This window comes from Crocuta crocuta, unplaced genomic scaffold (genome assembly GCF_008692635.1).
Source record: "Crocuta crocuta isolate KB4526 unplaced genomic scaffold, BGI_CrCroc_1.0 scaffold274, whole genome shotgun sequence".
NCBI classification, from domain to species: Eukaryota; Metazoa; Chordata; class Mammalia; order Carnivora; family Hyaenidae; genus Crocuta; species Crocuta crocuta.
The window spans coordinates 1,742,724-1,768,619 of NW_027530222.1; the positions used below are offsets into that span (position 1 = coordinate 1,742,724).

General features: G+C 37.2%; 1 protein-coding gene across 1 annotated transcript in view; it reads right to left on the reverse strand.

Moving 5' to 3' along the window:
- VAV3 (vav guanine nucleotide exchange factor 3) overlaps nucleotides 1–25,896 on the reverse strand; it is a 349,649-nt gene that overhangs the window by 41,848 nt on the left and 281,905 nt on the right. Inside the window, exon 20 of the mRNA XM_077765552.1 lies at nucleotides 22,794–22,930. Within this exon, the coding sequence (XP_077621678.1) occupies nucleotides 22,794–22,930 (137 nt within the window). The remainder of the gene's footprint in view (nucleotides 1–22,793; nucleotides 22,931–25,896) is intronic.

Genomic DNA, 25,896 nt, shown 5'->3' on the forward strand with positions numbered 1-25,896 from the left:
ACAAACCCATAAATACTGAGAACAAATTAGTCACTGCCAGAGGGAAGGGGGTTGGGGGGGATGGGCAAAACGGGTGAAGGGGAGTAGGAGATACAGGCTTCCAGTTATGGAATGGTTTAAGTCACCAGAAGGTGCAACATAGGGAATATAGTCAATGGTATTATAATAGTGTTGTACGGTGACAGATGGTAGCTACAAGTGTGACGACCACAGGGCAATGTACAGACCTGTCAAATAACTATGTTGCACACCTGAAACAATGTAACCCATTTTACTTCACAAACAAAATAATCTCATGACACTAAACCTTTTTCTGGAAAGACAAACTATACTCAAAACACATGCCAACAATCAGAACATGGAATTTAAAAGTTCTTGAGAGATTACTTCTCCGTGTCCAAAAATTGGGCTTATTTTTATTTGCTATTTAACAATCGCTTGATTCTCAGTAGTGCAGATAAGTAAAGAGCATAATGACTGGATGTTACATGCTCAATTATTTTTGACAAAGAAAAGTAACAAAAATGACAATATATTTCCCTCCTGAGGCAGTATCCCTTTGTGCCTGGACAGCTGGTCTATGAGGTTGATGAGAAAATTTTACAAAGTGGGAAAACAGAATTAAAGAAAATGAGAAGGGGCGCTTGGGTGGCTCAGTTGGTTAATCGTCCGGCTTCGGCTCAGGTCATGATCTCACGGTTCGTGGGTTTGAGCTCTGCGTCAGGCTCTGTGCTGGCAGCTCAGAGCCTGGACCCTGCTTCAGATTCTGTGTCTCCCTCTCTCTCTGACCCTCTCCTGCTCACGCTGTCTCTCTCTCCCTCAGAAATAAATAAAACATTAAAAAAATTTTTTTAATGAGGAAGAGGAGGAAGAGAAGAAAGGAAGAGACAGGAGAGGAGTGGGGAAGAAAGGGGGGGAAGATGGGATTAGAACAAAGAGAAATCAATTAAATAACTAAGCAAAGAAAAGATGCTAATTTGGGCAAGTTTCTAAAAACTATATTGTGCTTGCATATCAGGGAATACTCATTCATTTATTCAACAAATACAGTATCTAATATTAATTTGGTTAGGCACTGAGGAAAATGTACAAATTCATAAATCAGTTCCTGTTTCTCACTATATTTTCAGAGGAAAGATACGTATCCACATAATTATAACATGTGGAAAGGGACAAATACTGTTAGGTGCAGAAGAGAGGCTATGGAAATTGGAGAGATGTTTTCAATATTAAGAGTTTGTCTGAAAGCCACATGGAAGAGGGAGGAGGAAAATGAACATAAAATGTGTAGGGTTTGAATGAATAGAGATGGAAATAGAGGAGAACATTCTGAAAACAAAATAAAGCATGAGAAAGTCATAGGAATATGAAAATATGAGTTGTGCATAGGAAACGCAAATGGAGTCTAATAATGGCTTATATTTATTGGACCCTTAGTGTATGCTACACACTGCTCTGAGCATTTCATAATCCTTACAACGATCCTTTGTACTAGGTCAAATTACTATCTCCTTTTTATAGGTGAGGAAAATGAAGCACAGGGAAGTTAAATGATCACGCCATGATCACAGAGCCAGCAAGTGACAGAACCAGAATTCAGATTCAGATGTTCTAACTTCAGAGGTCAGCAGTGCCTTTCTATGCAAGCATTAGACTCATAGAAGAAGACAGAAGGAAATAGGTCTAAATAGTCACAGAGAGCCAGTTTGACGGAGACATCTGAATTTATCACTGGTGAGGGGTCTTCAGTGAAAGGGTTATGTGTTTTAGAAGAAGTAAACTGGAATCCATGTGCAAGCTGACTTGTAGATAGGCCTGGCTTGGAAGCTGAGAATATCATTAGGGAACTGGATCATGGTAAGGGAGGAGAGGGAGCCAGTGTTAGAGACACGACTGCACTAGAGTCCCTGGGGCTTGCCTGAGGAGTGGGTGAGGAAGAGAAGACCATGGGAGTCAAGAATGGAAGTGATGATACAATCCATCCAAACACAAAACCTGGATTTAATGCCAATTGTACAGAAGGGAAACCTAAAGTCAATGGAGCAGGATGATCATAGAAGAAACTATAGACAAAAGAAGATAGAAAACAGAACTTATGGGAATTAGCGTAACCAGGAAACAGGAAGGATGCACCAGAGGGAGGAAACACACTAGAGGGTGATGAGAACATATAAGGTTGGAAGGAAGTATTACTCCCATATGACTGCATCCTCTGAATGCTGTATTTATTTGAGGCATGACACAGAGGTACAAGTAAATAAGTATGATATTTGGGGGCCGTATGCCTCACCAGATCTTTTTACATAAATTCACTGCACTGCTACTTGAGTACAATATATATGGGTATGTGGGTAGGAGCTGTACACAAGAGGCAACTCAGAAGAAGACAGGATAAGGGTAATTGTTTTTAAGAAGTAAAATAAAAGTGCACTGAAGGAAATAACGTCTATTTTGCAGGGCAGAAGCCAAAGAGAGAGCTTTATGATGGTCTTTCAAAACTGTAGTTGAAGATAAATCCACAAAATGAAAAATGATAGCACCTTCACATACTAGGAGTACTCCACCACTACAGGGACGGAATTCTTGCTCTGCATGGTCTTCTCCTATCCTAGACTGAATTCTTTGAATCCAGGACAATGTCTTGTCATTTTTTTTTCTTTACAAGAGAGTGCCAAATGCATAGTATCTATAAATGTCTACAATTTGAGGATTTCTCAATCTGATAGTCCCATGTCAATGAGAAGCAGGACCTCAACATCCTCTTAACTGAGAAGAAAAAAACATACCATGCTTTGTTTTCACACTGTCAAGCACTGAGCAGCATTAAACTGTTTCTATATGAAAATATTCTTATAGTGGCACTGCTTGACCGGTCTCTAACATTTTATAGAAGCAAGCAGTGCGTTAAAGAAGGCAATGCATAAATCAGAGAGAAAGGAGGTAAGAATACAAAGACTGCAAGAGTAAGAGACACAGCAATGAATTTTACAATTTCTGAAGGAGCATGGACTGGCCCACCATTTTTTGTCTTTCTTCCTTTGTAAAACCAAGGTTCTAACTGAAAAGCATGAATGGGAACTCTAAGTGTCCTAGACAGGAGGGGAAGGGGCAGAGCGGTATAAGAAAGGTTCTAAAAGTAGGGTAAACACTCAATTTTTCACCTGAACCATGATCTTTTGAGAGGACAGGTTGATTAATAACCACGTCAGGACAAAAGGTGTAAGTTGGGACTGTTACCGGTAAACCAGGACATATGGTTACTGTATCAAAAACCATTTTGTTCTTTTTCACTGCATTTCAAGAACACTACCAGAGCTCTCTCAGGAGGGGGAGATTTTCACTCGACAGACTACCAAGGTCATTCTGAATTGTTTGTTCCTTAACGAAATGCCTTAGCAGTGCAGGTTACATTTCTTTAGTGGTCTTAGGCATCCCTGAGATGACAGAGGTGAGAGATAATTTAACATATCTTAACAGATGAATAAAACTGCATTTCCTCATGAATTCCTGTGAGATGTCAGTTTTAGCTATGGGAGAGAATATGTGCTGTGTTCAATGATTTTCCACTTATTAAGGTAATAACCATCCTACAACATTTGGAAGATTAAAAAACAAAGTAATGTGTAGGAGGAGTATCTCTGCTTCCCTGGTGGATGTGTGTGGGACGTACATTGATAATTCATTAATGCTAATGGGTGGAGCAGCTGTCAATCCCCTATGCGTGGATGGAACGCCAGACTGTAGCGATGAAATAAACCATTTTCAAAGCCAATGATTTTGTACACTTGACGTGATGGTCTATGAAATTTTTACTAACTTTGATGAGAGGCATGCATGCAGATGAATTTTCTTCTTTACATTCTGGTGTGGGCACAGTATTCTGGGTCAGATAATCAACTTGTTCCTTTTATGCCTCTTACAAATGCCAGAGATAGGAAATCTTTTAGCTATCTTCCTGTCTAACATTTGTTCTTGGGAGTCCCTTAACATCTTCAAGGTCAATTTGAAAACATTTCTCTTTCATAGTTACATGTCATCTGATGTACCATATAGGGCCACCTTCATATGCATTCATACTGCAGGGCATTCGCTAAATTATGTGAGGAGAGTTTTGTAAATCTAACACAGTATAGGTTAGTTCATTCTAATGAACGTATTTTCCTTGGAGAGTACTTGGTCTATATACAGTAAGAAAAGATGCACTTTTATAATTTTCACTAAATAAAAGTAGAGCAAACACAAAAAATATTAAATATTTCACAAAATAATGCCTTCTGTCCTGAAAAGCAAGCTACTTCCTTTACAAAAATGGATGAATTATTGGTAACTTTCTCTGAAATTCCTGATCACAGATACAAATGTGCATTCAGACACTTCCTTATTTCTAACTGCAATTTTTTTAGGTTATAGGTCATTTTTAAGAATCCACAGTGAACCATAATGAACACTATTTTAAATTTCCTCATAGAAAGGATATTTACATGTACCTGTACAGAGAAAAACATTAACGTATGCTAGAACAGCACAGCTAAAGCTGCCTTTTTAAAACCTATAGACAAGGATGGCTTCAAATGACAGAGGATATCCTCCAAAAATCTTAATCGTAAATTGCTTGGCTCCTAACTTTACAAAAAAAAAGGAGGAGCAAGAATTGCTTTAAGAAAAATACAGAGTGTCTTTTCCCTGTGGCTCATTTATCCCTTAATACCACCTGGATTGGAGCTTTAATGCACTCCTGGAATAGCACTGAACAATTTGAAACAGATGTGGAAAGCTGAATTTAAAAGGGACAGATTAGTGGTTATTTATGAAAGATTGGAAAATTTCCCCAGTTACAATGCCCTAAACACTTTCAACGTATGCATGAAGGTGCTGTGGAGATTACTAAGCAATTTATCACACATGGGTAATGGCCAGAGCAACTGTCACCCTCCCCAGTCCTCTCTGTCAGAAATGTACAGTCTGAGTATGTGGGGAAAGAAGACAGAAAGGGTAGCCATGAATTGTGGGAATACAGGCAAATATACCAATTAGTTTACTGACCAGATGGACGGATAGATGATGGATAGCTTGTACCAAGCTCAACGTTTGGAATTATCCTGAAAGGCTTTTTGAGTACACGCAAAGGACAGGGAAAGGAGAGAAGACCTGGACAAAGATCTTGTCTGAAACTGACCTTTGGTAAGAAGCCATCTGCGATCCTAGCTGCCAGCATATCGTAACAATTGTTATCAGTTAGATGTACATCACTGCTGGTTCTTAGAGAACATAGAAAGTCACTACCACACAGTAGGGATGTGGCATTGGAAGAGCTCACTCTATTTCTAGCTCTGCTATAAAAAAACAAAAAAACAAAACCTGTGTAACCTTAGGCAAATCTCAATAGTAAAACAAGAACGATGACAAGATTTGCCACACATGCCTCTCTAGGGTGACACAAAGATCAAAGAATTAACATGTGTGAAAGCACTTGATAAATGCTAAAAATAACAATTTTCTATTTATTTCCACAATACTGCTTTTTGATTATTCCCAATCAATTTTCTCACTTCACATTTTTTTGTTGTTGGCTATTCACGTGTTATTAATATAGAAATGTCTAGCCGAGTGAATAATCCCACCATCCTTCTTATACTTAGAAGGTTTGCTAGGCCACAAGTAACACAGATTCTCATAATCTTGAACCACAAATACTACATTCAGAGAGTCCTTTTCTTTAACTCAAATGTGCTCATGTTTTCTTGCATGTACACACATTCTTTTATCATTAACTGTTTCTTATATGATGAGTAAAATAGGCATTTTTCCACCAGTGAACTTGAAAATTTGCCAAGCATAATGCATAGGGGTTATACTGAATGGTCACTTACAATGAATTCCAAAATACTCTTGCACGCACACAAGAACAAAACCACGGCCATGTGCCTTTATCATTTGTTAATCAAAAGAGATTACAATCTTTAACTTTTGTCCAAGGCATAAACTCCTGAAGTTTTTCAAAAGACTATATTAAATTCATATTCCTAGCCTAGTTCGTTTGCAGTTAAATGGCTGTCATAGGCTCAGAATTCCAAATAACTTTTAAAAGCTCGCATCTTGGTCTAGGATCTTTGAAATTAAATTTATCTCCAATTTATAAGGGCTTATCATTGCATCAAATCATCATAACATATGACAGAAGTCTCGATTATATGTGATGTCTTTTTAAATGCACACAAAATTGTTCGTGTTTACTACATCACAGAGATTTTGGCAGAACGAAGTGTCAAAAACACTAAAAAAATGTAAAGTTGTGGGGGCACCTGGGTGGCTGAGTCAGCTGGACGTCCAACTTCGGCTCAGGTCATGATCTCACGGTTTGTGGGTTCAAGCCCCACATCGGGCTCCGTGCTGACAGCTCGGAGCCTGGAGCCTGCTTCTGAATCTGTCTCTCTTTCTCTCTCTCTCTCTCTGCCCCTCCCACACTCATGTTCTGTCTCTCTCTCTCAAATAAAAACTAAAAAAAATTTAAAGTTGTGAAATGTACACTAAGGAAAAAAACCCACTAAAAAACTGTAAGCTGTATTTCTACAGTTATTATATGTGAGATGAATAGAACAACAGACTGAGATTGCAGAACATTTTTCTCATTATCCAAAAAATGTATTCTATGGGGTTCCTGGATTTCTCTAGCAGGGAAGGGAACTCTCTAGTTTTGGTTGACCTGAGGCTTTTCCTCTAAAGTCTCACTGGGTAAGATATTGTACATGATGTAATCCTGAATCAAAATCTCTTAACTCTGAGTTTCTGGTGAAGTAAACAAGAGAATATCTTTGATGAAATTTAAAAAAAAATTAGCAAGCAAAAACCAGTCCACATGGAGGTAAGCCAAATCCCAAGTGGTTACTTAAAACAAAATCTGGAAAGAAGAACAAGGTTTTACCACATCTTGGAAGAAATCCTATTTGGGGAGAGGCCATATAACCCAAAAAGTAAACCAGGCTTGACAAAGGTCCAAAATATAGAAATTTGTTTTTCTTGGCAAACTACTAATGGACGTTCTTCTATCGTTGGTGATTTTAATCCTAAGTCATCACAAAGCACCATCCACATCAAATGCTCATGGAAGCATTAGGTATTTTTCTATTAAGAATTAGATATTTTTAAAGAATTTACCTTTGTACTAAGAACAAAATTATTGCTATAATGAAAAATGTACTGACTACCTTAATTGGCGTGGGGCATTATGTTACATCCTAGGGGATCAAAAATGAATAAACCTGGTTACCCTCTTCAGGGATCTCATTCAGATAATGTTTCTTTAATTAGCTTTTACTCTGGTTATTTTCATAGATTTTTGCAGAATTCTGGATTAGAGAAAAAACCTATGAGGTAATAATTTGATGTGGATAGACATTTGGGAGCCTGATGTTCTATTCCTGTTCTTCTGATCCTTGAGTAAGTCATTCAACCTTTCACGGCTTCAATATTCTCCCCTGTGAAATGACAGAGTTTGACCCAAGGATTCCTGAGCTGTTGTGCTATTACATGAGCACTTTACCTAAGTCTCTATAGTTTTCCAGTCAGTTACTGTTACCAAGACGTATTTGGTTCACAACTTCTTAATTAGGGATATTACGTCGGTGATTTAATCTGGTTACACTTATTTATAGAAGATAAAGACATTTTAAGTCCTAAATGACTTTCATTTTAACTTGGCATAAAGTCCTCTATTTTCCAGGGTACACAGAATTGACTTCTTAGGAATTACATTTATTCATTCACACTTCAGGAATTCAGATTACCATGAATAATTAAAATCCAATATATGTTATAATTTGATAAATTATTTGGAACAAAGCCTTAAGGCCATATGCCTGCGTACATGCTATTGAAATCACTTGTAGTGTCAAAACAACAGTTATATCAGATATAATTTCAGATTGATGGTCCACTGAGGGTATTCTGTGATTGACACACTCTTGTAGTAATTATGGCAGAATGCAGCTTATATGATAACAAAATAATGGAAGAAAAAGTACCACAACAGAATTTCTCAGAACTGTCCCCTTAATAATGTTACTCTCTATTGGGATTAAAAAGAAGGTAATGCTTCAGTGTCTCCACTTCCTGGACAGCAGTGCCCTCCTCCAGGTACATGATAACCTACATTCTGCCCTGTACCAAACATAGGAAAAGTACAAGTTAAGAGCTGTTAACCAAAAATGCCCATCTTGAGAGTTAACAATTAGGACCTCACCCACTTTGTTAGGAGGTTTGCCAATTCCCACAATATAGTCTGTACACTTGGAAACATTCCTGCAAACTCAGTTTATGATCTATTCAATCAAAGCCAGTTGGCATTCACCCAGGGAGAATGTTTCTTACAGGCCTTCACTAATGTCTATTATCGTCTATAATCATCTCTCCCAGGCCTCCCCTGTTATATTACAGTCACACTCTCCCTTTTTCTTCTTCCCCTGTAATTAGGGACCCTGATTTAGTGCAATATTTTGAGGTAAACACCTGTCAAAATAAAGGTCTCATGACTGCATGACATATTATTACCAAATAAACTGTACTATTTTCATATAGCTTTTTACCCCTATATCCACAATTTCAATTCTGCCTTGGTTACTTCTGATTTTACAGAAAGGAAGGGTAAGTGGTGAGAGGCAGTTTAGAAGCAAAGCCAAGTCCAACTGGGGAACACCTTAAAACTATGTTCTAGCACTGCTTAAAAAGGCATCAGTGTGATGATAAAGAGCTAGTTTGGGATTTCACAAAGAAATGCTGTGTGGTAGGAACCTGAATGGGGAGAAACAGTCTCCAGAGATGTTTATTCTATGGTGTATAATGCCAAAGCAATGAGCGTTTTGGAGTCAAGAATCAGTTTTCTTAAAGATTTTTATTCTTTAAAATTTTTTTTGTCCATGTTCTTATTTGCCTCTGATTATGATGCAGCCTGACACCGGAATTTTAAATCAGAAGAAAACATATATAGTTTTAGAAAAGTCTATTGTAGCTAATACTCCTGTGTGATCTAGAAGAAACCGAAAAGTCAACGTAGAGCAAAGGAAAAGCCTCCTCTGAAATGATTTGGCTACTATAAAGTCGCAGGGAGAGATGTCAGGAAAAAAGACCTTCTAACTCCATTCCACTGTAGCTCTTTCTCTAAACCTCAGAGAGTTTCTGGGAAGGGTTTGTGTTACCGGGCACACTGTGTAAGACTGTCAACACAAAAGGTCAACAGTTCCTACATTGAGTCCACAAGTAAGCAAACTACTCCCTAAGCCAAATTTGTTTTCAGTAAACCCCTGTTCGGTTTCCTTCCCACCTCCTTCACTCTCCTTGGGCTACCTTAGGCCTGCCTCATCCAACATTGCTCTGAGAAAAGGGCTCATTAACTGTTCCCTTCAGAATTTATCATTTGTGTTTTTATATTTAATCAGGAGTAAAAAGTTTAATATGTGATTAAAGAAATTTCAGGAATTGGGTACAGAAATTAGGAAGGCAGAGTGGTCTTCTATGAGCTTGTTTATGTTAGTGGGACTCTTCATATTAAACATGGAGAAGATAAATTTTTTTTAATTAAAAAAAATCATTTTCCCACTTCTGGAAAATGAAGTATATCTTTCAACATCATTAGCCATACAGAAACACACTTTTTCTCCTTTTCAATTTTCTTTCAAGTTTACTTCCTATGATTTTTACAACACCTTTGTGAGTCATTTAAGTATTAAAATCTCCATTTTATAGATGGAGAATTTGAGGACATAAGGTTAAATAGCTTTAAGACTATTCTGAGAGAAAAAAGATAAATTTAAATCTGACAAGATGACTGAATATTTTAATGGTCTTTCACATATCATACAGTGTAATTTGGATTCATAAACAATAAATTTGAAAACTTGTAAATAACATATTATAGAAATAGCAGGTCTGAACAGCTTTATTCATGGACTGAATGCCTATTTCATGCTAGACACTCAAGAGATGAAAGCCATGGTTCCTATCTTTCTAGGGAGCTCTAACCAGGCAGGGAGTAGAACGGACCATAAAGATACACTAGAAGTGTTATGATAGAAGTTCTCTGGTTCAGAGAAACCTCAAAGGAGGTAACCTCAAAATCAAGCTTTGATGATAAAGAAGGATTTAGCTAAGAGAATGGGAAAGGAAAATTCAGGCAGAATGTAAACTATGAATCAATGGATAAAGATCTGAAAAAACAGGTCTCCTATGAAAAAGTTTCCTCCCAACTGAACCCTTATTTGTTTTCCAGGTTAAAACGAGGAAAATGTATCTGTTAAAAAATTAGACTGTCTCAACACTCAATATGTCAGGCATATGGGAAGTAAAATTTCTTGACATGGTAAACTAAGACAAGGGTCTGCCTGCTGCATGCAATCTCGACCATGACCATGGTGCTGGAGGGCTAAGATGGTAGCAAAGGGGAATTTCACACTTCTTGCCCAGAGCTGAGAACCACGCCTCACCAAGGCTCCTCACCTATGGAGGCGATTAAGAGTAGGAGGGCTTCCCTCTAGAGACTCTCCCAAGCTTTCTCAAAGTTTTACTGATTGTCTGACTTTTTAGTTTTTCTTTTGAGGCAAAGAGTTAAAAAAATTTAAAAAGGAAACATTTCTACGTAAACCAATGTTGTGTTTTCTAATTGTTCTACCAAAAAGGAATGAAACTGCCTTTAAAAATCTGTTTTCTTTAGAGGTGTGAGAAATTATAACCGACTCTCCCAAAACAAAGGTAGGATAGTTTACCATACAGAACTGAGGCAGGAGACCAGAAGTCTGAAGGAGAGTCTAATTTTGACTCTACAAATGCCATCTTACATAGACGATGACAAATCTGGCCCTTTAAAACCACAATTCTAATTTACCCTCTTCATGGAGATTTCTGTGAATTAATCAGAATGCGTGTAAAAACATTTTCACTTCTTAGAATAAAGATCATGTAGATGCATGATTTGTAAGTGTGAAGTATCACAACTATTTTCTAGGTTATTTAACTTTCATTGTGGATAAAAATATATATTTTTGGCACACTGATTACAGTTCTACTGCTTATAATTGCCTTTTAGTTCCAATTAGCTTACAAAATTCTCCCTATGGAACATTTGGGTATTCATAAATGACAAAGGAGCAAATAAAACCCCATGATAAAGCACAGGATCCTCATTGTTTCATATGCTCTAAGAAGAAAACACATAAAACTCTCTATTGTAAAAAAAAAAAAAAAATTCTAAAAACAAAACCCATAGATGGCACCGCATGATTTTACATTTGCTTGTTTCTTTCTCTTGCCCTCTCTCCCTCTCTGATAAGTATAATCAGTATCTCTCACATGGAAACTAAAACTTCTAATAGGAACAGTCTCTTTTCAGCATGAAGGAAGCTCTCCTTGGTCATTAAGTCCTTATTATCACATACTCCAATGACTTAGAGCAACAGGTTTATCATCAGTCCAGTGACATGATCAGAATGGTTCCCTATGTCGTTACTCTCTGTGAAAACTGCGCCTCACACCTGCAGTGGCAACGTACTCTAAATGGCCAATTTCCTACTTTACATTCATTTCACTTGAAGATAATTTTATAGAACTTTCAAGGAAGGAGAAAGATGACAACAAAGACAACAAGAAAAAGCTGCCAGAATGAATCCCTTCAATGCAAAGACTGAACAGAGTATTTTTACAGCTCAATTGTCAACTCTTTGTTTGAAAGAAGTTATAATGAAAATGCAGATACCCACTCAGTTCGATAGCATTAGAAATTACTGTTGTTATAATAATAATACAGACCAGACTATAATAGCTATTCATAGAAAGTTCCTGATAGTAGAGGATAATTTGTATTCTCTGGATATAGAGTATGTAGAAACATGACAGTCTACAATAAAATCCGACTTTCTACACTAATGAGTGAAGCGACTCACTTCAAAAACAGAGAAAACAGTTTACTTTAAAAAGCATAATTTCTTGAAAATTTCCAAATACGCCAAAGCACTTAACTAGTACAAAAGACATTTCTGAAATTCAAATGCAAAGCCACTGTAACATAACTAATCCAGATTGTTACCTACAGTTTTAACTTTACATATATTTGTAACAATATGATTACAAACCGTTAATATACAACTCAATATGGAAACCAGGTGCATCACCATCCTGAGCTTTTATCCCTCCCTGGGGTCATTAAACCACAAGATTAGAAACCTTTTTTCGTGATCATCCCAGAACAAAACACAAAGTCAGAGACACAGTAAGCATTTTATCAGTATCTGGATGGATGGATAATAGGAATTATTGTTTAGTAAGCACTTGACTAGACCTCTTTCATATATTATTTGTTTTATTCTGTATGCATTTTACAGATGAGAAAACTGAGGGTAATCTATTTAAGGTCATGCTGCCAAGAGATGGCAGAGTCAGAGGAACTAATACTCAGCAAAATGAGCTACATTTTCCTAAATTCTAACACAGGAAAGAAAAACAATTTGCTATTCTGGTGCTAATTTTGAACAACCTCAAATGAGACCAAACCAATACGTGTGTGTACACGCGCGCATGCATACACACATAATATGTATACACACACACACACCCCCAGTGCAGAAGTCCCATCCTTTAGGACGCAAACCATAAAGTCCTTATTTCTTTGAATATGAATACTGACAAATTGACATACATGGGTCCACTGTAAGCACGCCTACAAACTCTCAGGCCTTCAAAGGATCAAACCAGCAGTATTCTTTACACATTTAGACCCAAAAAGGAGTAAAGATTTTTGTTCAGCAATTTTTAAAACATGTCATTCTAAATCATGCCAGTACGTGTACATTTAGACCAGGTCCCTACATGTACCTTCCATATGTACAATCTATAAAACAAAAGCTGACTTTATCATGATAGCTTAGAGATGGCAAGATGTGAAGTACCTTTTTGAGTTAAAGAAAACTCTTCTGTCAAGTTCAGTACGAAGTTTGTTCAAGTATATTTTAACTGTATGCTAATTCTTTGAAAATGTTCCCTTTATTTGGTAACTATCAGACACTAAGTATTGAGTTCACTGTAACACCTTATCTTACAGTTATCCTTAATAATCTGGTTTCCTACCAATGACCAAAGATTAAGATGGGAATGCCATAACTTCATGGAATCAACTGGATCACCCTGGTCAGTGGCTTACATTAAATTTACCAAAGGTTCTATAGAAACTACTCATTGTTGGATTCAACCTAAACCAAACATACCCCAATTTCTGGAAGTGGGGCTGTGTCTTGACATTATTGCAAAGCCCCCAGATGACTCAGAGTGGTAATCAATGCTCTGGGCCAGCCCCTATCATGTAACAAATGAAGAACCTAAGCCACACAGTGATGGAGTAACTTGACGCAAGCTATACAGTGAGTTAACTAGAGATGCATGACCTGAATTGGGTTTTCCCAGAGTGCCACTGCTCCTTTCACTAAGAAACTGTTGATTAAATAAGAATCTGTTGGCTAGGGGCACCTGGGTGGCTCAGTTGGTTGAGCATCCAACTTCGGCTCAGGTCATGATCACATGGTTTGTGGGGTCGAGCCCCACGTCGGGCTCTGTGCTGATGGCTAGCTCAGAGCCTGGAGCCTGCTTCAGATTCTGTATCTCCCTCTCTCTCCGACCCTCCCCTGCTCATGCTGTCTCTCTCTCTCTCTCTCCGAAATAAATAAAAAACATTTAAAAAAAGAAAAAAAAGAATCTTGCTAAAAAAATCCTTTGATGGCTTATAAGTAAACATAAGACAATCCAACTCATGCTACATCCTTGTTGAAAATATTAGATGAACTTTTAGCTTATCTCTGAAAATTCAAACATACTGTTAGCCCCCAGCAAGCATGAATGGATCTTCTAAAGACAGGAGACATAATGTCAAACCAATAATTGGAGTTGATAACTGAAGTGTGAGCAGTGTCTGACTAGTGACTAGATAGTTGAGAGTCAATATATATTTGCTGATCTGAAATAAATGTGCTAATTGTTTTACTCTGTACTTGTTCCTATCAGACATCTTCCTCTCAACAAAATGCATGCACTTCGTCATCCAATGGTCTCATTTCTCTTACAATTTTCCTGAGAGTTTCCAAAGCCATTATACCATCAAACCAGAAAAACTTTATGCTTCCATTTCCTTCTGAGAGGAAATGACAAATAATAATGTCTTTCTTATGGTTTAAAAAGAATTGGCGACAATACAATTTACTAAAAAGAACACTGGGCTTCCACCTAAGGAGTGTACAAGTCAACACTCTGCCCTAACAAGTAAAAGGCTGAAAAGATTGAAAAAAAAATCAACAATTCTTCTTAGATCCCTAAGAGAGGAGAGGACACAGGACAAACATCAGTCCCCAGGACTGGAGAGACAGACAGTTGAATACATGGAGTCACAGCTCACCACAGACATGTGAATACATGAAGTCACAGCTCACCAAAGCAGAGACTCAGGAGCAGAAACTGCTGTGGGATCCAAAGCCAGTACTGGGGTAGGAAAACCTTAACTTGTACTAACAAGCTGCTGGAGGCTCAGTGCTCACAGCTCTGAGAGTTAAAATTCCAGCCATAGGGGAACCCCACAATATTTTAAGACTACACTTAGGAGCTCAGTTAGATTCCTATAGTAAATACAGGAGAAAAACCCTCTCAGCTCTGGCAAAGGGGAAAAAGCACTTTGCTCTCCTTAATAAGACTTGCCCTCAGGAGAAACTAGTTAAGGAAAGCCTGATCTGCTGGGATACTATGGCATCTAACTGACCTGGGGAAAGGAGACACTCAACTCTAGCTCACTCTAGCCATCCTGTCCCACCATCACAGGGAGAAACAACACTTGTGAAGTTCACTTTCTAGAGGCATAGGCTCACTAAAAGACTAAGACCTATCCATAGGAGCACAGAATACCTCCCCTCCCCCTGCATCTCACCACCACATCCCTAAGTCCTCTACACAACAGCTCCTTTCACCCAGCACATCATGTCTGGCTATCAAGAAAAAATAACAAGGAACACCAACAGGAAAAAAACACAATATGAAAAGACATAGAAAGCATCTGAAGCAGACATGCAGGAATGTTAGAATTATCAGATTGGCAATTCAAAACAAACATAATTAGTATGTTATGGCCTCTAATGGAGAAAGAGGACATGATGTAAGAATATATGGGCAATGTGAGCGGAGAGGTAGAAAACCTAAGAACCAAAAACAAAAGCCAGGAATAAAACAAAACAAAACAAACAAAACAAGAACACTAACAGAAACGAAGAATGCCTCATATAGGCTTATTAGCAGAATGGACATAGCCAAGCAAAGAATCTCTGACCTTGAGATTATTTATCTCAATAGTAACTGTCAAAGTGAGAAACAGGGAAGAAGAAACTGAGAAAAACAACAGAATATTAAAAGAACTGGATACAACTACAAAAGATGTAATAGGTATGTAATGGGCATATCAGAAGAAGAAGAAACAAAGAGAAGAAATACCTGAAACAATAATGACTGAGATTTGCTCAAATTAATGTCAGACACCAGACCCAAGATTCAGGAAGTCCAGAGGACAGTAAGCAGGATAAATGTCAAAAATCCCACCTGAGCATATCAGTTTTAAGCTACAGAAACTCAAAGGTAAAGAACCAGTCCTCAAAGAAGCCAGACAAGCAATAACAAAAACATCTTACCTATAAAGGAACAAAGATGTATAGACTTCTCCTCGGAAATCATGCAGGCAAGAAGAGAGTGATGTGAAATATTTAAGGTTGAGAGAGAAAAAAAAAGCCCACCAACATAGAATTCTCTACCTTACAAAATTCTTCCTCAAAAGTGAACAAATAAAGACCTTGGCAGGCAAACAAAAATTGCAGGAATTTCTGCTTTGCAAGAAATATTCAAAGATGCTTCTTAGAATGAAAATAATATTGGTCAGAAACTTGGATCTACTTAAAGAAAGGGAGATTATCAAAGAAAAAATAAGTGAAGGTAAAATAAAAATTTTACTTTTTATTTTTAATTGATCTAACAGATCAATTAAACAGTTTGTTCAAAAGAATAGTGGAAATGTATTCAATTATATATGCTCATATCTATACAGGCTTCCATATTACATACCTAATATGTATGTATCTATATGCTATGTATGTTTGCATATATGTGACATGAATGACAGCAATGATACAAGGGACAGGAGGGAGGAATTTGGATTACTTTGTTATTTACAAGGCACTCACACTACCAAGGATGCGGTATAGTGCTATTTGAAACTAGACTTGGATTAGTTGTAATTGTATATAGTAACCTCTAGGGAAAGCACTAATAAAAAAAAATTTTTTTAAAGTATAACTGATATACTTTAAAAAAAAAGTGTAACTGATATGCTAAGAAAGAAAACACAATCATGTAAGATGATCAGTTCAAACCACCAAAGACAGAAAAAGATTAGAAGGCAAAAAAGGGAAACACATAACAAAAAGCAACAAATAAAAAAGAATAATGAATAATTAGGTGTTAATCCAATATTTCAATAACCATTTTGAATGGCAATGGTCTAAATGCACCCTAAAGATAAGAGATTGTGAATAGATCAAAAACATGACCCAACTATATGCTGCCTACAAGAAACCCACATGCTTTGTGTTCTTGATCATTCCTACACACCTGTGTCTCTCTCTACACCAGTTCACATGGAGTTTCCTTTGTGTAACCCTTCCTGTCCTATCTATCCATTTATTCCTATTGCTAGTGGACAGAATTCCCTCTTATTTATTCCTTTCTTATTATAATAATGACAATAGCACTGACAACTAATGTTCTTTATACATTTTTTAGGTACAAAGTACAGTCTAGACTTATATAAATATATTAACACAAAGAGTGCTAAAGGAAATCCTATAAAATGAATACTGTTATTATCCCCATTTTATAAATGAGTGAATTGAGGCACTGTGAGGTTAAATATTGCCCAAAATCGTACACGTAGGAACCTGGCAGAGCTGGAATTTGAACCTAGGAATTCTTGTCTGAGTCCAAGTTCTTAAAAAGTACACTCTACTGTTTCTTTTAAAACCATATTATTTCTGATTAAGCTGTGTTTATTCACAAATGCCTCCATTTAGGTTAAGAAATGTGAATTTTACATGGTCAGACGCAAGACACTGCAAGACTTTAACAAGGAATTATATGTAATCCCATCTGAGCTTTGCTGTGGGATGCAGGATGACTACAGTAGATGAAGCCCGGAGGGGAGGAGATCAGTTAGGAGGTGATCTCAGATGTCATGTAGCAGTTGATTAGAGTAAAAACCAGGCTGTGACAATGGAGATGGAGAGGAAGAAATGCACTGAGAGTGATTTAGAAGGTACAACGAGAAGCATTTGATGATAAAAAGAGATGTGCAAAGGGATGAGAGAGATGAAGGAGTGGAGAATATACAAAGATTTCAGACCTTAATTTAGGAAGGTAATGGATTGGATGGTGATGCTCTTAATTGTTAAGGATACAGAACATTTGAGGTTCTTCTGGGGCTCTGTCACTTAAGTGTCTGACTCTGGTTTTGGCTCAGGTCATGATCTCACAGTTCGTGAGATTGAGCCCCACATCCATTTCTGTAATGACAGGTCAGAGCCTGCTTGGGATTCTTTCTCTCCCTCTCCCTCTTCTCTCCCAATCCTCCACCCCCTGCTCAAATGCGTGCTCTCTCTCTCACTTTCTCTCTCAAAAAAGAAGGATATGGAATATTTGAACAAGAGTATCAATTACTTTGACTTAATTGGCATTTGTAGAACATCTTAAGCCACCCATTATTCAAAAAAGCAGAAAACACATTCTTTTCAAGCGTACACAGAACATTTATCAAGATATACCATATTCTGGATCATAAAACAATTCCTAATAAACTGAAAACTATTCAAGTCTTACAAACTGTGCTCTGTTAAGATATGGAATTAAACTAAAAATTAAAAACAGAAATATATCTGGGAAGTCCATAAATATGTGAAAATTAAATAAAGCACTTCTATATAGAAAAAGAAAATGAAAAAGTAAGGAAATACTAGAAAGTATTTCAAGATGAACTAAAATGAAAATACAACACATACCAAAATTTTTAGGAAGCAGAAAAAGTAGTACTTAGAAATTTACAGCACTAAATGCCTATATTAGAAAACAGAGTTCTCAAACCAATGAGTACCTTAGAAAAAAAACTAGAAAAATAAGAACAAATTAAACCCAAAATAAGAAGTAATAAGGAATAGAGAAGATATCAATGAAATAGGAAACTAAAAAATAATAGAACCAATGAAACAAAACCTCATTGTAGAAGATCAATAAAATTCATAACCAATGAAATAGACTGACCAGGGGGAAAAAAGCAAAGACAGAAATTACCTATGTCAGAAATGAGAGGTGACATCACTATAGATTCTACACAAAAACTACCAAAGCTCACTCAAAAAGAAATAGATAACCAACACAGACATATATTTACTAAGGAAACTGAATTTGTAATTGAAAAAAAATATCTTCCTACAAAGGAAACTCTAGGCCTGGATAGCTTCCCTGATAATATCAATTCTACAAAACACTTTAGGAAAAAATAATGCTGACTCTATTTTTCAAGTGTTAAACTATTACCAAACCTGGACAAAGACATTACAAGAAAATAAAACAATATAGAAAAAGGACAATATATCATTACTAGTTGGGGTTTATCTCAGGAAAGCAAGATTGGTTTGACATTTGAAAATCAATCATTGATTCACCATATTAATAAGCTTAAAAATGATAAAATTATCTCAATTGATGCAGAAAGAACATTTAGCAAAATACAACATGAATTACTGATTTAAAAAAAATTTTTTGGGGGTTGCCTGGGTGGCTCAGTCGGTTAAGCGTCCGACTTCGGCTCATGTCATGATCTCACAGTTCATAGGTTTGAGCCCCACGTCAGGCTCTGTGCTGACAGCTAGCTCAGAGCCTGGAGCCTCTTTCAGATTCTGTATCTCCCTCGCTCTCTGACCCTCCCCTGTTCATGCTGTCTCTCTTTCTCTCTCTCTCAGAAATAATAAAAACATACAAAAACAATTTTTTTTTCAACAAACTAGGCCTAGCATGAAACATCTTCAACTTGACAGAGCATATTTACAAAAAACTACAAATAACATCATGGCTAATGGTAAAGAACTTAATGCTTCGCCACGCCCCCCACGCCTGGCCCTAAATCAGGAATGAAGCAACTATGTACTTTTTCCATGAATCTAATCAACATTTTCTTGGAGACTGTAACCATTGTCACAAGGCAAGAAAAAGAAATAGAAAGCATCCAGTTTGCAAAAGAAGAAATAAAACTGTGTTTATTCACTGACACCATGATTATCTCTATTTAAAAAATCTGGTAGAATCTATAGAAAAAATTTCCTGTGAGATTAACAAGGTTGCAGGATAAAGATCAATTTACAAAAATAAACTATTTCTATACTAGCAATAAATAAAAATTGAAACTTTAAAACCACCATTTGCAACAGTATCAAATAAAATATGAAATAGAGATAAATATGATAAAAGATGTGCCTATCCTTCACTCTGACAACTATAAAACATTGCTGAGAAATCAAAGACCTAAATAAATGAGATATACCATATTCAACGGTCAGAAGACTCAAAATTCTTAAGATGTCAGTTTTCTCATACTGATCTATAATTCAACACAATCTGAATCAAAATCCTGGCAAGCTTGTATTGGTGAAATCGACAAGATGTGTCTAAAACTCATATGAAATACAAAGAATCCAGAAGAGCCAAAACTAGAAAAAAGAAGACATATGATCTACCCATTCCCCTTTTAGTATTTACCTGAAAATAAGACCATATGTCCATACAAAGACTTACATTTAAAAGTTCATAGAAGCTTTATTTGTTATAGCCAAAAACTGGTAATAACCCGAAATTCCATCAATAAACTAAAGGATAAATAAATTGTGCTATATCCATACAGGGCATAATAACAAGCAATTAAAAAAAAACAAAAACCTCATTCACTTAGCATAATGTCCTTCAAGTTCTTCCAAGATTTTACAAATGGCAGGATTTTCTTCTTTTGGAAGTCAAATAATATCCCAGTGTGCATACACACCACAGTTTCTTTACCCATTAATCTACTGAGGACATTAGGATACTTCCATGTCTTAGCTATGTCTACATGAAGAATCTATAATAGTCAAACTCATAAAAATAAAGAACAGAATGGTGGTTGCCAGGGGCTGTTGGAAAGTGGAGTTGATAATTTGAGTCCAAGGACACAAAATTTAAGTTAGGCAAGATGAATAAGTCCTAGAGATCCACTGCACAGAACAGTCCTGTATTTAATAATACCGCTTTATATACTTAAAAAATTTGCTAAGTGGCTAGATGGTAAGTATTCTTATCACAAAAATAAAGAGGGCAGGGTGAAACTTTTGGAGGTGAAGGATAGGTTTATGGCATCAATCGTGGTGATAGCTTCAAGGATTTATACTTATTTCCAAGCTTCTCAAGTTGCTTACATTAAATACGTATAGCTTTTTGTATGCCAATCATACAACCAATAAGGTGATTTTTAAAAATTAAGAACTATTGGGGTGCCTCGGTGGTTCAGTGGGTTAAGCATCGGACTTTGGCTCAGGTCATGATCTCACAGCTCGCAAGTTCGAACCCCATGCCAGGCACTGTGCTGACAGCTCAGAGCCTGGAACCTGCTTTGGATTTGTGTCTCTTCTCTCTCTGCCTCTCCCTGCTTTCTCTCTCTCTGTCTCAAAAATAAGTAAACATTAAAAACTTTTTAAAATAAAAATGATCATTACACAAAGCAACATGGTTTAATCTCAAAATAATGATGTTGAAAGAAGCCATACAAAAAAGAATGAACTATATGATGTACTATATAACATTTTAAAAATGCAAACTCATAGTCTGAGGACAGAACAATACTTGCCTGGGGACTGAGGAAGGACAATGGGCAGAGGCATGAAGGAGAAATTATAAAGGGGCACACAAAAACTTTGTGGGCTGATTTTTATCATCTTGATCAGTGACAGTTTCACAAACGTATCAAACTGTAGGCTTTAAATAAGTGCAGATTATATATATTGCAACACTATTTTTTTAAGTGGTATTAGTAACTCAAGTAGAAGTAGTTTCTGTAGCAGATTACATTATAAATAGGGCAGAAGGAAGGAGACACTGAGTTAGGCTACTCTCTCAAGAAGCTTAGCTTTCAAAAAAATTTATTTATTTATTTTTGAAAGAGAGAGACAGAGACAGACAGAGCATGAGCATGAGCATGAGCATGAGCAGGGGAGGGGCAGAGAGAGAGGGAGACACAGAATCTAAAACAGGCTCCACACTCTGAGCTGTCAGCACAGAACCTGATGCGGGGCTCAAACTCACAAACCACGAGATCATGACCTGAGCAGAAGTTGGATGCTTGACCAACTGAGCCACCCAGGCACCCTGAAGCTTAGTTTTGAGAAGGGAGGAGGGACACTAACATAATCAGGCAGAAGTTGAGTAAATGTATTTTAAGATGGGAGGAGCATGAGTATATTTATTTGCCATAGAAAAGGAGCTGGTGCAGAGAATTAAGTTGAAAATGCAGGAATTAAGAGCCAGCTGATGAAATGTGGGATGAAAAACCCAAGAAGAAAAGTTAGTCTTGAATAAAAGAAACCTTATAGGTACACATGTAGGTATGTTTCTGGGGTGGAATGTGCAGGACTGGACTGAAGAGTTAGTAGAATTTCAGTCTGACATTCTGTCTTCCTTTTTGGGGAAGGATGAGGTATGGCGAGGGGTAAGATATTAAGGGTGGAGTTTTGAAAAAGTCATTGGCCACAGCATTGGCTACAGTGGTTGAAGATAAATGTTCAATCTAGGGGCATTCATCTATAACAAGATGGCAGTCCATAAAATAGTTTTAAGCAAACAAAATAGCCATCATTTATACAAGTTCACAAGAGATTAGTATCCATCAGTCCTTCTCTACTCTCTCTGTCTCTCCTCCTAACCAAATTTTACTTATGTGCTAATCTTCCTGTTGAGCCCACACCCCTTTCCCTCAGCACACAACAGATTTTTAACCAACTCTTTAATTTTGTTGGGAAATATTTCTAACACACACATGAAAAGAGAGAATACTTTAGTAAATAGCAATGTCCTACGATCTAGCTTTAACAAATCTTAACACTACACCATATTTTCCTCAGTTAACACAATTCTTAAACCCAATATAGGCTTACCGGACAAGAGAGATTTCATCTCCAGCAAACATCAACATGCTCACTTACTTTTCACATTTCATACGTTTCATGAATTATGCCCAGAGCACCTCTGAGAACCTCAGGTATTTCTGTGGCTCAGCACAAATCAAGTGTGGCCCAGAAATGGCCACTGGCAAGCTAATTAGGTAGTTCCCCTGAAATGAACTGTTAATATGTTAAAGCAATGCAAATTAGATCACACCCATAGGTCCTAGGTTTGGAAAAAATGTTCTGGCAAAGTATGAATTTTTAATAAAAACGGTAATTATGATCCACAGCACTGATCCTGTTTTTCTTTAGCGTTCTAATGTTTGCTGCCGCTTTGGCATTGGTAAATAGGAGGAAGGCTAATACAAGATAATTTTCTCCACATCTTGTAAAATTTCTGAAGCTGAAAGCATGCAGTCAATTCCTAAAGACAAGAGCTGTATTCTTTGAGCAGTAATAAATCATCGAGTAAGGCAAAAACCAACACTGTAATTTAGGTAGTACCTGCCAAAACAGACTGTGTGCATCTCCTCTCAGAAGTTCAACGGTATCCCCTGCCTGGATATGTAAGGGGGGTCCTTCATGAAGAGCTGGGGGTGGTGTCCCGGCATAGTTCTTAATGACCTGCATCTTTGGTAAACCTGAAAATAAGCAACACAACTTTTAGAATTGAGAAAATAATGACACATGAAGTCCAAATGTACTTTAAAATAAAAATAAGGCCATCATTAACATTAAAAAGCTGTAATAGCACTAAAGGCCAATTAAACATTTGAAGTAACTACAATGGAATGCTTTTGAACTTTCTCATTATTTGAGAAGGTAATGGAATAAGACACATATTTATCCCCTGATCGCTTACATACTTTTCCTCTCCCTCTCAATCTCTTTGTAGTTGAAAAAATATTTATTTCAGCCAATGCCTGCTTCATAAAAACACATCACGTACAGTTTAATGGAAAAGAATCAATTTTTTCATCAACTCTATCCTTTCTGCCTATTACTTTCCTCTTGGGCACTGGCTGATTTCATCACTAAGGAGGCTCACCCTTTCTGTGTATGCATCACATTGCCCAGTATAAGGCTCATATCTTAAGGTTATCTTTGTAATTCAAAAGCAAAAAGGTGATGGATGTGCCACTGCAATACTTAAGACATTTATATGGAGAAATTCTTCAGGCTCAAATTTAGGGTTGCAAAACAGACCCAATAAAGGGAACATGTCTAAGCCAATAGCATCAACAACACTTGAAATCCAGATCCATCCTTTTTCGTTGTGTTTCTGAGAATGTACAATGAAGGCCTCAGTTCAATATTTCATTTTTCAGAACAGCAGCTTCAATTGCACACAGGCCTAAATGCACCTATACTGGTCACAAATGGACAACTTCATAGTCACCTTTTCATTTAGAGGTGAAACACTCCCTCCTGTGAAACAGAACACTCATAAACATGATACTTGGTGCACATCTGGGAACTTAAGCCATTGCCTATCATACTTGAAGATTTTTTATTCTAACGATTGACTGCGGTGAAGCTGTAACTACCTGGAAACGCCACGCATGATGGTCATTCAGTTCCTGATGCCCAAGTTACTTCAAAAAGGTTGTCCAAGTTACACGGATCTTGATATCTACATGAAGCTCCCACAAACAATATCACAAAGTCCTCACTATCCTTTTTCAACAATCACCCAAGATGGGAGGAAACACTGTGGCCATAAATTAAAAAGAACTGAAAAGCTTTAGTCAACACTTTCTTATCAACCTGTCAGGCAGAAGGGCTGAAAAGCGATGGGCCCTTCACCCCAGTTTAGCTGCTGTAACCGCTGAGGCATGTAGCGAGTTGCTACATCTCCCCTTTGCTTCAGTTCTTGTGCCGCAGAACCCCTGGAGGGACCGTGTTAATCCCACATCTCATGAAGTGCTTCCCAACCAGATGTGAGAAGGCGGTGCCCGTACGCAAGCGGCAGGCTTTATTGTCCTTCCCCAAAACAGCACTTCACAGGAGAACTCTTCTCAGTCAAGTGTTTATCAGACTTGCTCTCAACACGCCGTAGATGCCTTGAGTATAGAAAGAGCTTATTTTATACTTTCTATTAAGTTGCTGTTATTTAGTTTAAATGAAACTAAATATATCATGCACACAGCAGCTCATTTAGAAGTTCAACGTATGGAAGAGGATGCAGACTGAAGTAGGATCTGGTTTACGTGTTAGTTCTTCCACACTGGGGAGCCAGAGTCATGGTTAGCCTCAGTTTTACTGAGCATTTCTAGGGCAAGGAAAGCATTTCATGGAGTAGGCTCCCTTGATAATTTTGTTTTTATGCCAGTTTTAAAATAAAGGCTGAAGGCGATACACAGGAGTTTTTAAACCTGAAATAGCTGACGTGGCCTCAAATACTGGGACCAATGAAGTGCTCAAAAGGGCTCTGGCATTCTCTGCAGTTGTCTCCTTGGCCAAGACCCACGGGGACAGAATGAAACAGTGCCTGACGGACACAACAGTTCTGTTATTGCCAACATGCCCAAGTTAGTCATTCATAAAAAAAAATGGTTGAAAATGCATAAAGTATTTGGAGGGAAAAATTAAGCTTGATGACATTTCACCAACCAAATATAAATTGGGGATTAACATACGGAAGACCCAGGCTACAAAGAAGGCTGAGAAATTTAAGGCATGGAACAATGCTGCCTTATTTGTCCTTTTTAATGGACTGCAATGCCCATTACATATGACCTAGGAACGTCATATTTAAAATTTCAAGTATTACATATATTAATACACTGTGGCCAAGAAATGAGAACTCAGTGTCTTAAAACTTACTTAGCAATAAGTAGTCCTTGAAATAATGGGCTTCGTTTTTATAGTCTTATTGCTAATTTTTCATTTACTGTATCTTTTCTGCTTTAACTTTCTTCTTGGCTATGAGCTTCATTTTGGAAGTTCAGTTAGCAGTACAGCAACAGAGGGTATGCTGCTGACCTTATTCCAAAAACAAAATTGTGCGACCTTTGCCAAGAATTATGGTTGAGCACAGGTAACAGCAAAAAAGACATTGCTACTAGCCCAAATTCAGCCATAAGTGACTTTCAAAACACAGCATTAATTTGATTCATATTTTTGTGTGGGGGGTATGAGTTAGGAGTTTATAATGGAATTTATATTTTTTAGTCATTTGTTAGAATAATTTCCGGCTATTTATTTCTGATAGGTCAGCACTTCCCATTTCAGGATGATCTGTCATCAGGGCAACAGGGCTGCAGAGATCAAAGAATAAAAGGGATGGAGCAAGGCCACTGTGACATGATGAATTCTGATACCTTGCCCCCTGCTTCCGATGCCTGAATATAAGAGTTCTACAATACTGGTGGTACGAATGGTTTATATTTCTTCCTTTTATTTAAAAAAAAAAAAAAAAAGACACAGTAACATTGCTAAGAAGGTGAACATAAACCCATTAATTGATAGATAAAAATACAATTAAAATAAGAAGAGAGAGTGGGTTAAACTTCTGTTGGTGTGCTCAGCCATCAATATACTTGTTAACACAATCTCTTCCCACAGCAGGCATCACACCTCACAAATGAGATCAAGAATGGAGAAG